Raw genomic sequence first — 14,757 nt, forward strand, 5'->3', positions numbered from 1 at the left:
AGTTTTTGGTGGCAGAGGGCTTCAGGAGGCCATTATGGCCGAACACAGAGCCTGGGAGGGCTCCAGGAGGCCCTCTCGAGCTCCATTTTTGCTGGCAGAGGCACCACGGGCTGGTCCTTTGCTGTTTCCAGTGCGGCCCTGTGTGCCAGATCTAAGCACCCAGATACGGCCCACGGACCTTGAGTTTGATACCCCTGCTTTAGGACAATGTTTCTCAACCTTGGGAACTTTAAGATGGGTGGACTTCAACTCCCAGAATTCCCCAGCCAGCATGACTACTCTAGGAGGATACTAGTGTGCTTCTTAATTGCCAAGCAAGCCAGTTGGCAGAACTGCACCTCCACACTGCAGCCAAACTTCCTTCGGGAACAGATCCCTTGGGGCTTGCCGGAGAATCTCAGGAATGTGGAAGCCATCCGACTGGGTAGATTTGTGTTTCAGATCCTGTTTTGCAAAGCATCTCAAGCCCTCATCCAACACTTAACCATTTCCAGTTAATAAGTATTCCATCTTCCAAATTATTCAGAGGCCGGATTTCTTTTATCCCCTTTATTTGTGTGGCATTGTTGATATATTTATGCCTGTAAGCATGACGCGGTCTTTTTGGTTTTTGAAAGACAACTTTTTAATATTTCATATTGCTCTTTCTTAAGTTGTATATTTGCACCATGAATATCTAATTGGGAAGTTCCTGCACAGGTTGTCCTTAACAACCATTCCTTTAGCGACTGTTGAAAGTTACAACTGCATTGAAAACGTGACTTACAAACAACTTACAGGGTTTGCTGCTATTGTACAGATGTTGGATAACCATTTGTCTGAAGTGGTGTAGGGTTTCCTGCAGGGTGGATTTGATTTAAATCGAATTGATCTAAATCACAATTTAAATCATGATTTAAATCACTAGTAAAAAGGCTTGATTTAAATCAACTCGATTTAAATCATAATTTTTAAAGAGCAACTGTCATCTCTGCTACTCCTTTGACCCACTGTTGACTCACCGATAGTCCCAGTGTTGCAGAATATACAGCCTCATGCTACATAACTAAGCTCCATTTCATGCTGAATAAACGAAATTATTTCTGTATCTTAAATAGAAAACTATCTTACGATAGGTTTTTAGCCCAAAAGTTTTTTATTAAAATAAATTTGATAAAAATCAAAAAAATTCGATTTAAATCAAAAAATCCGATTTAAATCAAAAAAATCTGATTTTTTTTAATTTTTTAAAAAAAATCATTGATTTTTATCCACCCTGGTTTCCTGCTCGAGCAGGGGGTTGGACTAGAAGACCTTCAAGGATCCCTTCCAACTCTGTTATTCTGTTAACCAGACCGTGCACTTATGACTACCAGACCATTCCCACAGTCACTTCATCAAATATTGTGCTGTTGGCAACCGGTATGTATTTACAATAGTTGCAGCATCCATCCTGGGGTCATCTGATTGGCATTTGTGATTTTCCCAGCTGGCTTCCGACAACCAAAAATCAATGGCGGAAACTGGATTTGTTTAAAATGCGTGATTCATTCAAACAAGTGCAGTGATTTGCTTAACAGATATGGCAAAAAAGATTGTAAAATCGGCCGCAACTCACTTAACAGCCACTTGCTTATCAACAGAAATTCTGATTTCAATTGTGGTCGTAAGCTGAGGACTACCCATAGTGAACGTTATACCTGCAGAGCAGAATCTCCCCTTATAGTCCTTCTTTGTTGCTTGCCTTTTACAAGGTAGACTGCTCCATGCATCGAGATTCCATTTGGCTACTACGGTTATTTAGCTAACATAGAACAACAATAGCGACATTTTTGCTTCGTATGGTCTGTTGACTTTGACAATATCAGCAGATTTGGCCTTTATAAGAATATGTAATTTAATAAAGGTAAAAGTTTCCCCTGTCCAGTCATATCCGGCGGTGTTCAACAGGCCAGATGAAAAATTCATCTAAACTTGATTAAAAGCAAGACCAAAGGGAAGAGTCATTCCTTCTGTGTTTAATCCCAAACAACTAGTATTCAGAGGTAGACTATTCCGGAGCATGGAAGTTCCCTAAACTAATTGCTGTTTTATACTTCGTTGAGAGTTAAAGGCCATGCCAAGTTGCACCCGGCAATAGTTTTCCATTCTTGTCATCTGCTCGGCAGCCAAGATCTCAGGGCTTGTATTGGGGCAGGGCTACTTATGAATGCTCACTTAATTGATGGAAAGATAATTGCTTTGGGTTAATGACAGCCCGATGAGAAACTGCTTGATGCAGAGGATCAAAAGCCAAGCAAAACAAAACCGAACGAGGGCAGAAAGAAGGTGCTTCTCTTTTTCACCGCCGTAAAACTTTTCGCTTCGCTATTTCGGCAGCACCGTTCAATTCGGGGTTGTTGTTTTTTTTTATAGCTATCCAGTTGACGGGCTTTTAAGACTCGGTTAGGAATTCTGCTCTCTCCTTATTTAACTAGTTTTATCCTATTTCTACGGCCCTTCCCCCTTTCTTGAAGGCTCTTGTACACAATAACATCTGAGCCTTAGGGGGATCATCTGTGTAATGAGCGCAGTGGAAGCGGCTCTGTTTGGGATGATGGTGACGGGCAGTTACTCACCAGGATGATTCCGGATGAGGAATGCCGGTATCCACCTGTGGCTGGAGGTGAGGGAGGACCGAATGACACAACTGACCATATCTTGTTCTTCTCCCAGCTGCATCCCTGATATGTCCGGAAAAAACCGAAAGAGCAAAAGGAGGATGTCAGAGCAGAAAAAGTCCTACAGCCTGGAAGAGTTTGTTGCCGAGGGGTTCCGAAATGAACACAATGCACTTTTGACTCGGTGAGTCTGGGTAGCCCTTCCAAAGAAGATCCCTGCCGATTGAATCAGATTATAAAACCCATTTAATGCCAGCTACTCCATTCTGGCTAGGCACTGAAGTCCAGCAGTGGGTTATTGCACTGTGGGGAGGAAAGATAGGATGAGTATTTATTTATTTATTTATTTTATTAAATTTCTATACCGCCCTTCTCCCGAAGGACTCAGGGCGGTGAACAGCCACAAGATAAAAACACATAAATACAAAAATTTAAAATCAAATAAAAATGAATTAAATAATTTGGCTGAATTTAAAATACCCCATAATTTAAAACAAATTAAAATTTACAATTAAAAAGGGGAGAGGATTTAGGCCAGGCCAGCTTGATGAAATAAAAAAGTCTTAAGTGCGCGACGGAAGGTGCGCAGATCCGGGAACCTCCGTATCTCCGGGGGGAGCTTGTTCCAGATCGTAGGTGCCCCCACAGAGAAGGCTCTCCCCCTAGGGGCCGCCAGTCGACATTGTTTGGCCGATGCCACCCAGAGAAGCCCCTCTCTATGGGAGACTACTGGCCGGTGGGAGGCTATTGGTGGTAGCAGGCGGTCCCGTAGATAACCAGGGTGGATGAGTAGGGTGGATGATCTCTCTAGTCCAGGGGTGTCAAACTCTATTTCATTGAGGGCCGCATCAGGGTTGTGTTTGACCTCGGAGGGCTGGAGGGAGGGTATGGGGGTGGCGGGGGGTGGGTGTGACACGAGACTCGTGGCGGGGGCATCTGGGATGGCCAAGTACTAAGGCAGGACTTCCCTGAGATCCTCCCTCCCTCAATATTTCCTTCCTTCCTTCCTTCCTTCCTTCCTTCCTTCCTTCCTTCCTTCCTTCCTTCCTTCCTTCCCCTTCTTGCATGCTCAAATGCAAAAGGGGAAACATTTCTTCTTTTGTTTTGTTTTTAGTTTGTTTTGATCGTCCTTTGCCAGCAAAATCAAGGCCCCGGGGGGGGGCTGCATGCGGCCCCTCCTGCCTGTTTTCAGCTGTGATGGCCTCCTCTGCCAGCTGCCCCATGCACGGGCTCTGTTTTTGTTGGCAGCGGCATTGTGGGCGGGTCCTTTGCTGTTTCCAGGCTGGCCCTGCAGGGCAGATCTAAGCAACCCGCAGGCCGGATGCAATCCTGCGGGCCTTGAGCCTTGCTCTAGTCCAACTTGAAGAAATCCAAGTGATAATTTAATCCAGTTATTAGATTAATCCTTGCTGGATTTACAGAAGATACAGAAAATATACTAATCGAAAGGACAGAGTTCGCAATCTAGATAACCCACAGGAAAACTTACCTAGAAATAGGGAGAAATTTCCTGACAGAACAACTATCAGTGGAAGGCTTGCCTTCAGAAGTTGTGGGTAATTCATCACTGGAGGTTTATGGAGATTTTCAGTCATCCAAGTCATGGTTGTCCCAAAGGTTGGCTTTTCAAAAACCAACTGGACTTTGTTTTTCCTTGAAGATGCTTCCTTCTCATCCAAGAAGCTTCAGAACTGAAGAAGCTTCTTGGATGAGAAGCAAAATGTCTTCAAGATAAAAACAAAGTCCAGTTGCCCTTTGAAAAAGCACTTTTGGGATATCCACCGCTTGAGTTTTTAAAGAAGAGATTGGACATCCATTTGTCCAGAATTGTAGAGGTGCTCCTGCTTGAGCAGGGGGTTGGATTAGAAAACCTCCAAGGTCCCTTCCTACTCTGTTATTCTGTTAAAAAATCAACCACACTTAGTGTCAGGATTCGGTGTCGTCTCAAATAAACTGCATTTCAAACCAATAGTCCTTGATGAAAATCTTTCATTTATTAGGCACAACAATCGAAACTCCGACTCAGTTGCAGCCAACACTGACTTCCTGGTCCAAACCTTCCCTTTCCTTTCCCCACTGCTCTGCTTCTCATTGGCCATCTTCCAAGTCACTCTTGCCGCTATCTACTACTTCAGCTCAAAGGAATTTCCCCCCTCCCAACCCATCTCCTACGGGATAGTATCTCCAGGGAAAATAAGTAGGTGAAAAGTCAAGCGTCCTCTTGCCAGATGTCCCCACCTTCTCCTTCTTATGTCAGCACTGGAGTGAATGCAGGTTGGAGTGATGACACTTAGTGTGTTATGTGAGTGTAACCACTGGATCTGTCGAAAGATATTGTGTGAACAAAGCTGGTTTGCCGAAATTTGCTTGAAACTTTCTGCTTTTAAGATTGTTCTGAAGAATTAGGGATTTGATAAGTAAATAAATATCAATTGATCCATTTGGTTTCTACGTCTGCTTTTAGATCCAAAACATACGATGCGTCTGTCTCCAAAGACGTTGAGAAGGAAACAGTTTCTCTCCAGAGAAGGACTTCTGTCTCTGATGTAAGTTTGGGGTAGGTGAAGTTTCCTAGGGCCACCCCAATGATGATGTAATTGTCCTGATTCTACCTTTGCTTAAAGACGTTGATTTCCCTGCTTAGATTTTCCAATCCACAAGGGCCAGTTTTGCACATCTGGAATAGAGAATCAAGGCTGGATTTGGAGGTGTCCTGTCTCCCTAGCTGCTTTTTCAGGTGATCCTGAGATTGATGGCATTCAAGATGTGCACATTTAAGCAGGAGTGAAATGTAAAATTTGTTGCTACTGGTTCTGTGGGTGTGGCTTGGTGGAGGGGGGATGTGACTGGGTGGGCGTGGCCAACTTTTTTTTTTTTTAACTTTTCAAAGCATTTTTTCTAATGCTTTGAAAAGCCTCTGCTGATCAGGCAACTCAGCTGGGATCGTCAGACAGGCTTTTTAAAAAATGCCTCTCTGCCAATCAGGCAACTCAGCTGGGATCGTCAGAGACTTTTCAAAGCATTTTTTTTTACCACCTCTTTGGCCAAGAGGTTTCAGAAAAAAATGCTTTGAAAAGCCTCTGATGATCGCAGCTGAGATGCGCGATCATCAGAGGTTTTTTTTTTTTTTACTTTTAAAAGCATTTTTTCATCGGAAGAGGTTGTAGAAAAAATGCTTTTAAAAGTAAAAAAAAATAAAAAAGCCTCTGATGATTGTGCGGCTCAGCTGGGCATGGTGAGGGGGGGGCGCGCAGGGATTTTTGCTACTGGTTCTTCGAACCACCCGCCACCATCACTACCGGATCGAGCGATCTGGTCTGAACCGGGAGCATTTCACCCCTGGGCTGCCTTATCTATTGCCATTTGGAGGCAGCCCTGGCTCACCATTGAATTATTTCTGGTTTGCCTTTACGTAGTTCTCACTTAAGAACCACAACTGAGCCTGGAATTTTGGTTGTAAATTATCGCAGTCATTAAGTGGGTCACCATGTGACCTGATTCAATTTTACAACTCATAAAGTGAGTCATCATGGTCATTAAGCAAACAATTGTTAACCGAACCACGTGGTCATTAAGTTTTTGCCTGAAACTGCCAGAAACCAGAAAAATAAATGTTGCAAACCATGGTCATACTGTGACCACGGGATGCTGCAACCAGTTGTAAATGCAGGTCAGTTGTCATGTATCCAAAGTGTGATCATGTGATTATGGGTGGGTGTGGCAGTCATAACTTCAAGGACACGTCAAAAATGACTTTTTTTTGAGTCCATCATAACTTTGAATGATCATTAAATGATTGGACAATAAGCGAGGACTACCTGTATTTGGAAGAACCTACCTTCTACTTAAGACTAACCTACATAAACCTAGCAGGAACTATTCTTAGATTTGTTATCTGTGCTAGAGTAAACTTATTTCGCTGGAGATTTTCATGGTCATGGAATTTTAATCTTTTCTTTCAACCCCCTTTTTTTCTGAACATTTATAACTTTGTCAGCGCCTTAAAATTTTCAGTGAAATCTTTCTTGCTATATGAAGGTGCTTGGGGGTAGAAATACATTTAAATCTGGACCGCACAAATCCTGATAACCACTAGAGGGCTATTAAAATACACCCAACTCTATGCTGCCATTTAGTGGGCATTTTAGATTTTGCGGGCTATCATGAAATCTTGTCATCCTCGTGATTATTTTAGTAGAATTACTGTACTTTGCAGATTGCTTGTGGTGAAAAACATTTCCAAAAGCTGTTGCAAACTCATTGTTTAGTGTAGTTTTACAGTAGCTTTAACCCAGTGTTTCTCAAACTTGGCAACTTTAAGATGTGTGAACTTCAACCCCCAGAATTCTCTAGTTGGCTGGAGAATTCTGGGAGTTGAAGTCCATACGTCTAAAGTTGTCAAGTTCAAGAAACACTGCCTTGGCTGTCACTCACCTGGCTTCAAAAAAATCTCTGTTCCGTTCCTCTCTTCCTTCAGTTCTACACTTAGTCCGGTTGTCCCAGCTTCGTGGCTGCCGCCCCCCCTGCCGCTGACTCATAGAGAGTTCCCTCTGACCTCCAAGGAACTTGCCTGTTCCTCTTGGTTGTCCGAGGCACCTCTCTTTCTTCCCTGTCCTTGCAGGACGGTTCCGGTCCGAAGACCCATCGGCAGCGGTTCGGCAGTCAGGGTTTTCGTGGCGCTCATCAGAGCCCGCTATTTCCCCGACTCTTTCACTGCGATGCCAAACCGGAAGTCAGTCTTTTCAAACTACGTTCTATGGTAGAGGTTCCAACGTTTGAAAATGTTTGACAACCCTTAACCCATAGAGTGAAAACCCAGCATTGAACCTGTCTTTTGACCAAAATTATTTGATTAGCTTTGGACTGTGTAATCCCAGTTACATCTAGAGGGAGGACAACTGATTGGGGCTGAGTGATCCATGAAATGCCCAATTCTCAAATCATACTTCCATTTGTACATGCTGAGACCAAATTTAAAGAATAAAAAATTATGTTGGTTTTGCTCATACATTTTCCCCAGACGGACACATTCCTTTTAAAGGAATAGAACATATATTGAATAATTGGCAAGATTTGTCAATTCTGCAGAGGTGTGGAGTACATTGAAATGAATGGAAGGGACTCAGAAGTGGGTTAGCAATATTGTTAAGGTAATTTGCTGAATCCAAAATATCAGCAAAAACATCGATGCTTGATCCAAGCCTTCCTTTGCTACTGTTGAATTTTGCAAAATTGACAAATGGCTTGGCAGATGGCATTTGTTTTTTTTTGTTTTTTTTTTAAAGTTAAACTCTGAAAATGTAATTGGTTTTCCCCTCTCAAGCTGGTGAAGCATGCCGTGAATTTCCACCGTGTCTTCAAAGATCTCTCTGAAGAGAGGGACCTCCTGGGAAGTAAGTGATTCCTGCAGGTTGCCATCCCATCTCTGTGTCTCTTAAACCTCTTACATCAGGAAACATTTATTTATTTATTTATTTATCATATTTCTATGCTGCCCACTCTCCGAGGACTCTGTGCGGCTTACAACAATCAACAGTATACTAAATAGCATATTGCCCCCAACAATCTGGGTCCTCATTTTACCCACCTTGGAAGGACGGAAGGCTGAGTCAACCTTGAGCCGGTGAGATTTGATCCGCTGATCTGCTGAGCTAGCAATCAGCTGAAGAGCTGCAGTACAGCACTCTAACCACTGCGCCACCTCGGCTCCTACATGCTATACAGGTAGTCCTTGACTTATGACTACAATTAGGACCAGGTTTCCCAATGCTAAACCAGGCTAAGGAAATCGTGTCTGAGTTTATGACCAATTTTTTTGCCATGTTGTTAAGCGAATCACACGGTCATTAAGCGAGGGAAGTTTTGTGGACTTCCTTCATTGACTTTGCTCGTCGGATGCTGATTGAGAAGCTTGCAAATGGTGATCACATGATTCCTGGACACTGCAATAAATTCTGGTTGCCAAGTGCCCAAATTTTGGTCATGTGACTGTGGGGAGGCTATGACTATTATAAGTACATGACAGGTCATAAATCACTTTTTTCAGTGCCATTGTCACTGAATGGTCACTAAACAAATGATTGTAAGTGAAGGACTACCTGTAACTCATGATGGACTGACTTCTCCAAGAACTGTTTCATCCACTCTTCAGGGATCTTCATAGAACAGAGGTCTCCAACCTTGGCAATTTTACGACTTGTGGACTTCAATTCCCAGAATTCCTCAGCCAGCATGCGCTTCTGCATGCTGAATTCTGGGAGTTGAAGTCCACAAGTCGTAAAATTGCCAAGGTTGGAGACCCCTGGATGTTAAAAGGAAGACATGGGAGGGTCTCTTTTCCAAGTCCACCCCAACAGTGCCCTTGAAGTGATGTCCCGGTGCCTGGAGGCCGTGCGGGTCTGGATGGGGAGGAACAGGCTCCGACTCAACCCCTCCAAGACCGAGTGGCTGTGGTTGCCGGCGTCCCGATATAGCCAGCTGGTGCCATCGCTGGCTATTGGGGGCGAGTCATTGGCCCCCACGGAGAGGGCTCGTAACTTGGGCGTCCTCCTGGATGCACGGCTGTCTTTAGAAGAGCATATGACGGCCGTGGTCAGGGGGGCTTTTTATCAGGTTTGCCTGATACGCCAGTTGCGGCCCTTTCTGGATCGGGACTCCTTATGCACGGTCACTCACGCCCTCGTCACTTCTCGCCTGGACTACTGCAATGCTCTCTACATGGGGCTCCCCTTGAGGAGCACCCGGAGACTCCAGCTGGTCCAGAATGCGGCCGCGCGGGTAATTATGGGGGCAACATGGCGCTCCCATGTAACACCTCTCCTGCGTGAGCTGCACTGGCTCCCGGTGGTCTTCGGGTGCGCTTCAAGGTATTGGTTCTCATCTTTAAAGCGCTGCATGGCTTAGGGCCCGGGTACTTACGAGACCACCTTCTGCCACCGATAACCTCCCACCGGCCAATTCGCTCCCACAGAGAGGGTCTCCTCAGGGTGCCGTCGGTCAAGCAATGTCAACTGACGAACCCCAGGGGGAGAGCCTTCTCTGTGAGGGCACCCGCCCTCTGGAACGAGCTACCCCCAGGAATACGACTGATCCCGGACCTCTGTACTTTCCGCCGAGCGTTAAAGACCTTATTCCAGCAAGTCGGGCTGGCTTAAAATTTTAATGGGTTATTTTATGGGGAAAGGGTTTTAAAATTTAGGGAAGCCAAACTGATTTAATTCTGTTTTAATTCTTTTTAATTTTTATATTGTATGTGTTTCAAATTTTGGCTGTTCACCGCCCTGAGTCCTTCGGGAGAAGGGCGGTATACAAATTTAAATAATAAATAAATAATAAATAAATAAAGTCTGCATTTGCTGTTTTTTATCAGGCTGCTTATTATTAGTGGGAACTGTGAGTCTTTTCTGTTTTGTTTTGTTTTTTACATTAATCCAGATTAAATCTTTTCCTGCAACAAGGTAGTGGATACTGTTTTGTAGGCACTAAAAAAAAATCGTATAAACTACTTTTTTTTATAAAAAATGCATCGCTTGAGATCTCACTTTAGAACACAGCTCTCCCATAAGTTTTCAGCCGTTTTTTTTTTTACTTTTATAAGTTTTAAAGAGATAACACTTTTAAAAAAAAGATTAAAAAATGAGCCGTGGTGGCACAGTGGTTAGAATGAAGTATTGCAGACTAATTCTGCCCACTCCCAGGAATTCGATCCTGACTGGCTCAAGGTTGACTCAACCTTCCATCCTTCTGAGGTGGGTAAAATGAGGGCCCAGATTGTTGGGGGCAATAGGCTGACTCTGTAAACCTCTCAGAGAGTGCTGTAAACACTATGGGGAGGTATATACTGTAAGTCTAAGTGGCATTGCTAAATGCTATGCTGTATTTGCCTTTGGAAATAAACAGATGGAATTTAGTCAGGGGTGGGCTGCTGGGGGTTCGCAGGGGTTCGGGAGAACCTCTAGCTAAGATTCTGTGCAGTTCGGAGAATCCCCAAATCCCACTCCTGGCTGGTCCCACGCACCCCTTCCCTCCCAGGAGCCCCCACGCAGCCCATTTTGGATGCAGGTAAGTGCAGAGTGCTCGGGGAGGGCGAAAAACGGGCCTACCGGAAGTTCGGGAAGGCCAGAAACAGGCCTACCAGAAGTTCCGGCCTCCAGAGGGCCTCCAGTGCCTGGGGAGGCTGTTTTCGCCCTCCCAGAGGCTCGAGGAAAATCTCCGGAGGCCAGGGAGATCAAAAACGCTGCCCACACACCGTGGTGCAGGAGGCCGTCTAGGCCACGCCCACCATGGCCACGCCCACCCAGCAACTGAGCAGAGAATCCCTTGCTAAAATTTTTGGAGCCCACTCCTGAATTTAGTGATGTGGCAGGTGTACCACACTGCCAATTCTCTCGTAATAGTTCTCATAGGCTTCTCACGTCAGAACGATGGAAGGTGTCTCATTGCTCTTTCGCTCCAGATGTGGGATTTTTGAAATCAATCTTTTTTTTAATCCTAGCTACCAGCCCATTGAAGGAAATGGTACCTTTCCTTCTGTTGGCTCATTGTTTGTGTCCCAAAAGTAAAACATGTTGTACATTACAGCACATGGGAAGACACAATTATTTTTAAGAAAGCAGCTAGGGAAGAGAATGGAAATTTGAGTTAGGAGTACAGGATGGAGCCTGTGTCATGGATTTTATGAGTGGAGCAGTCATCACACTGATGGAATATAATGTCCTATTAGATCCCTCCTCAGCTCAGAACAGCTTCTTAAATTCCTGAATCGCCTGCGATCCTCATTAATCCCGAATTCCTCATCTTGTTTCACAGCATTTTCGTGTTCCTGGCAACGAGAGATGCCTTATTATGGCCGCCTTTACGTCACTAACAATCATATCTGCTTCTACTGCAGCGTGCTTCGACGGGAAGTTAAGGTAACAATAGTAGCACTGCTTCAAAATTTTAAGTAGTCCTTGATTCGAATTTACAATGGCACTGAAAAAAGTGACTTGCAACCAGACCTCACCCTTACAACCATCGAAGCATCCTCCTGACCACGTTATTATCCAAATTCAGGCTCTGGGCAACCCGCATGTACAAGTAATCCTCGACTTACAACAGTTCATTTAGTGACCATTCAAAGTTACGACGGCACTGAAAAAAGTGATTTACAACCATTGCAGCATTTCCATGTTTGCAAGTGATCAAAATCTGGATGCTTGGCAACTGGCATGTATTTATGATGGTTGCAGTGTCCTGAGGTCATGTGATCCCCTTTTGCAAACTTTCGGGCAAGCAAAATCAATGGGGAAGCCAGATTCACTTAACAACTGTGTGACTAAATTAATGACCACATTGATTCTTGCTGCAGTGGCAAAAAAGATCGTAAAATGGGGCAAAATAAATGTCTCACTTAACAAAAGTCAGCGGGGAAGCCAGATTCACTTAACAACCGGGTTACTGACTTAGTGATTCAGTTAACAACTGTGGCAAGAAAAATCGTAAAATGGGGCAAAATAAACGTCTTACGTTATAACAACAGAAATTTGTGGCTCAATTAGGGTCATAAGTTGAGGACTACCTGTCTTTATGACTGTTCCAGCATCCTGAGGTCATACAATTACCATTTGCAACCTTCCCAGCCAATTATTGGCAAGCGAAGTTATCTTGTTAAAGATTTATCCAGCCTCAGACAGGCTTGAGGGAGAGATTTGATCCTAGCAACCACTCCAACCCTTTCACTTCTGTACTATGCAGGCCAGGGGTGAAATGCTCCCAGTTCAGACTGGATCGCCCGATCCAGTAGCGATGGAGGCGGGTGGTTCGGAGAACCGGTAGCAAAAATCCCTGCCCCCCCCCCATGCCCAGCTGAGGTGTGCAATCATCAGAGGCTTTTTTAAAAAATTTTAAAAGCATTTTTTCTACAACCTCTTCGGCTGAAAAAATGCTTTTAAAAGTAAAAAAAAAAGCCTCTGATGATCGCACGGCTCAGCTGGAATCATCAAAGGCTTTAAAAAACATTTTTTCTACAACCTCTTCAGAGGTTGTAGAAAAAATACTTTTAAAAGCCTCTGACGATCCCAGCTGAGTTGCCTGATCGGCAGAGGCTTTTAAAAGAAAAAGAGCCTCTGCTGATCAGGCAACTCAGCTGGGATCATCAGAGCCTTTTGAAAGCATTTTTTTACAACCTCTTCGCCAAAGAGGTTGTAGACAAAATGGTTTTAATTTTTTTAAAAAAAAATGGCCACACCCACATTACCCCCCTACCAAGCCACACCCACAGAACCAATAGTAACAAATTTTAGATTTCACCACTATGCAGGCTCTCTGCTTAGTCACGATGGCTTTCTGCAGCGTATAAAGGGTATAACTGAGCCCCAAATTTTTGTTGTTAAGCAAGACCGTTGTTAAATGGGATTTCCCCTGTTTTATGACTTTTCTTGCCACAGCTGTTGAGTGAATCACTACAGTTATTAAATTAGTAACCCGGTTGTTAAGTGAATCACCTTCCCTGTTGACTTTGCTTGTCAGAAGGTTGCAAAAGGGGATCAAATGACGCAGGGACACTGCAACCGTCATAAATACGAACCAGTTGCCAAGCATCTGAATTTTGATCACATGACCATACGGGGATGTTGCAAAGAAGTCGTAAGTGTGAAAAATGATCATAAGCCACTTTTTTCAGTGCCATTATAATGTTGAACAGTCACTAAATGAATGGTTGCCCTGGTAAGTTGAGGAGTTGAATAAGTTTATCTGTAAACCCAATCATAGTCATTTCCCCCAATGTCTCATCAGGAACAATGAAAAGTCGATCTGTGCCTCTGACTCTCTCTTTCCCACCATTTTCTCCCGGCAGGTTATCATTCCGGTGCCGAATATCAGTGTCCTAAAGAAAGCCAACACAGCCCTGTTGGTACCCAATGCCATTTGCATCCGTACGACTGAAGGAGAGAAGGTAGGAGACCCTTCGTCGCAAGATTACCTTGTCTGAATCAGTAGTCGGTTGCTATTGGTTCGGTCTGGATCTTGCGAACCGGTAGTAACGGCGGCGGGAAGCTCCGTCCACCCGCCCCGGATGTCATCACGGACGCTCTGTGCATGTGCAGAAGCGCCGCGAGCGAAACAAGCACAACACGCGTACTCCCGTTGCGAACTGGTAGCGAAGGTAAATGGAACCGACCCCTGATCTGAATGGTAAAGCTAAAGACCAGACAAACTAAGCAATGGTTGTGGGCCAGGCCTTCTTTGGAAGAGAAAATTCAATGTTGTCTAGTCTTGGACTAAAAGTTGCTGAGACCCCAGAAATGGTTTTATCCCAGTTCGGACTCTTTCTCCTAACTATTTCCATCAGGGCCTGCTGCATAAAATAGATAGTCCCTCCCTCCCCTTCAGGAAGCAAAGTGTGTTCTCTCTGGCTGAATTTGCTTTGTGCTGCAACGTCCTGTTTGTCCTCTACTCTCTATTGCAGTTTCTGTTTAGCTCCATCCGGTCACGGGAAAGTGCCTACCAGCTCCTGCGCTCCGTTTGTAAACATCTCGAGGTAATTAAAGCTCCAGACTGGAAATGTTGCTGCATAGCTGTCCCAGATTATTTTTGCAATCCTCCCCCATCCATCCATCCCCACCCATCTAATCTCAATAGGCTCAAGGCTGTCAAGTGTGGCTTAATTGACTTCCTGCACATCACAAGATGTTAGAATCAAAATCAGAAGTAGACTGGAATTGAATTGAATTGAATTCTTTATTGGCCAAGTGTGATTGGACACACAAGGAATTTGTCTTCGGTGCATAAGCTCTGAGTGCAATTTTTTTTTTACTACCGGTTCTGTGGGTGTGGCTTGGTGAGTGTGGTGTGGCTTGGTGGGCGTGGTTTGGTGGGCATGGCAGGAGAAGGATAGTGCAAAATCTCCATTCCCACCCCACTCCAGGGGAAGGATATTGCAAAATCTCCATTCCCACCCCACTCTGGAGCCAGCCAGAGGTGTTATTTGCCAGTTCTCTGCCACTGCTCAAAATGTCCGCTACCGAACCTGCTGGATTTCACCCCTGTCTCAGTGTACATAAAAAATGCATTCCTCAGGAATCATAAGATACAACATTCATAGGATACTCAATAAGCAATCAAATCATACTAGGAA

At 44.4% G+C, this 14,757-nt stretch overlaps 1 protein-coding gene across 2 annotated transcripts in view; it reads left to right on the plus strand.

Annotated features, from left to right (window-relative positions):
* The window catches only part of LOC117677475 (uncharacterized), a 49,861-nt gene that overhangs the window by 15,150 nt on the left and 19,954 nt on the right, over positions 1–14,757 (plus strand). For both annotated transcript variants that reach the window (XM_034437679.3, XM_034437676.3), the window contains exons 2-7: positions 2,695–2,823; positions 5,104–5,185; positions 7,963–8,032; positions 11,448–11,551; positions 13,477–13,575; positions 14,089–14,160. In XM_034437679.3, the coding sequence (XP_034293570.1) occupies positions 2,695–2,823; positions 5,104–5,185; positions 7,963–8,032; positions 11,448–11,551; positions 13,477–13,575; positions 14,089–14,160 (556 nt within the window). The remainder of the gene's footprint in view (positions 1–2,694; positions 2,824–5,103; positions 5,186–7,962; positions 8,033–11,447; positions 11,552–13,476; positions 13,576–14,088; positions 14,161–14,757) is intronic.

This window comes from Pantherophis guttatus, chromosome 1, assembly GCF_059756535.1.
Source record: "Pantherophis guttatus breed Tessera chromosome 1, ASM5975653v1, whole genome shotgun sequence".
Lineage (NCBI taxonomy): Eukaryota > Metazoa > Chordata > Lepidosauria > Squamata > Colubridae > Pantherophis > Pantherophis guttatus.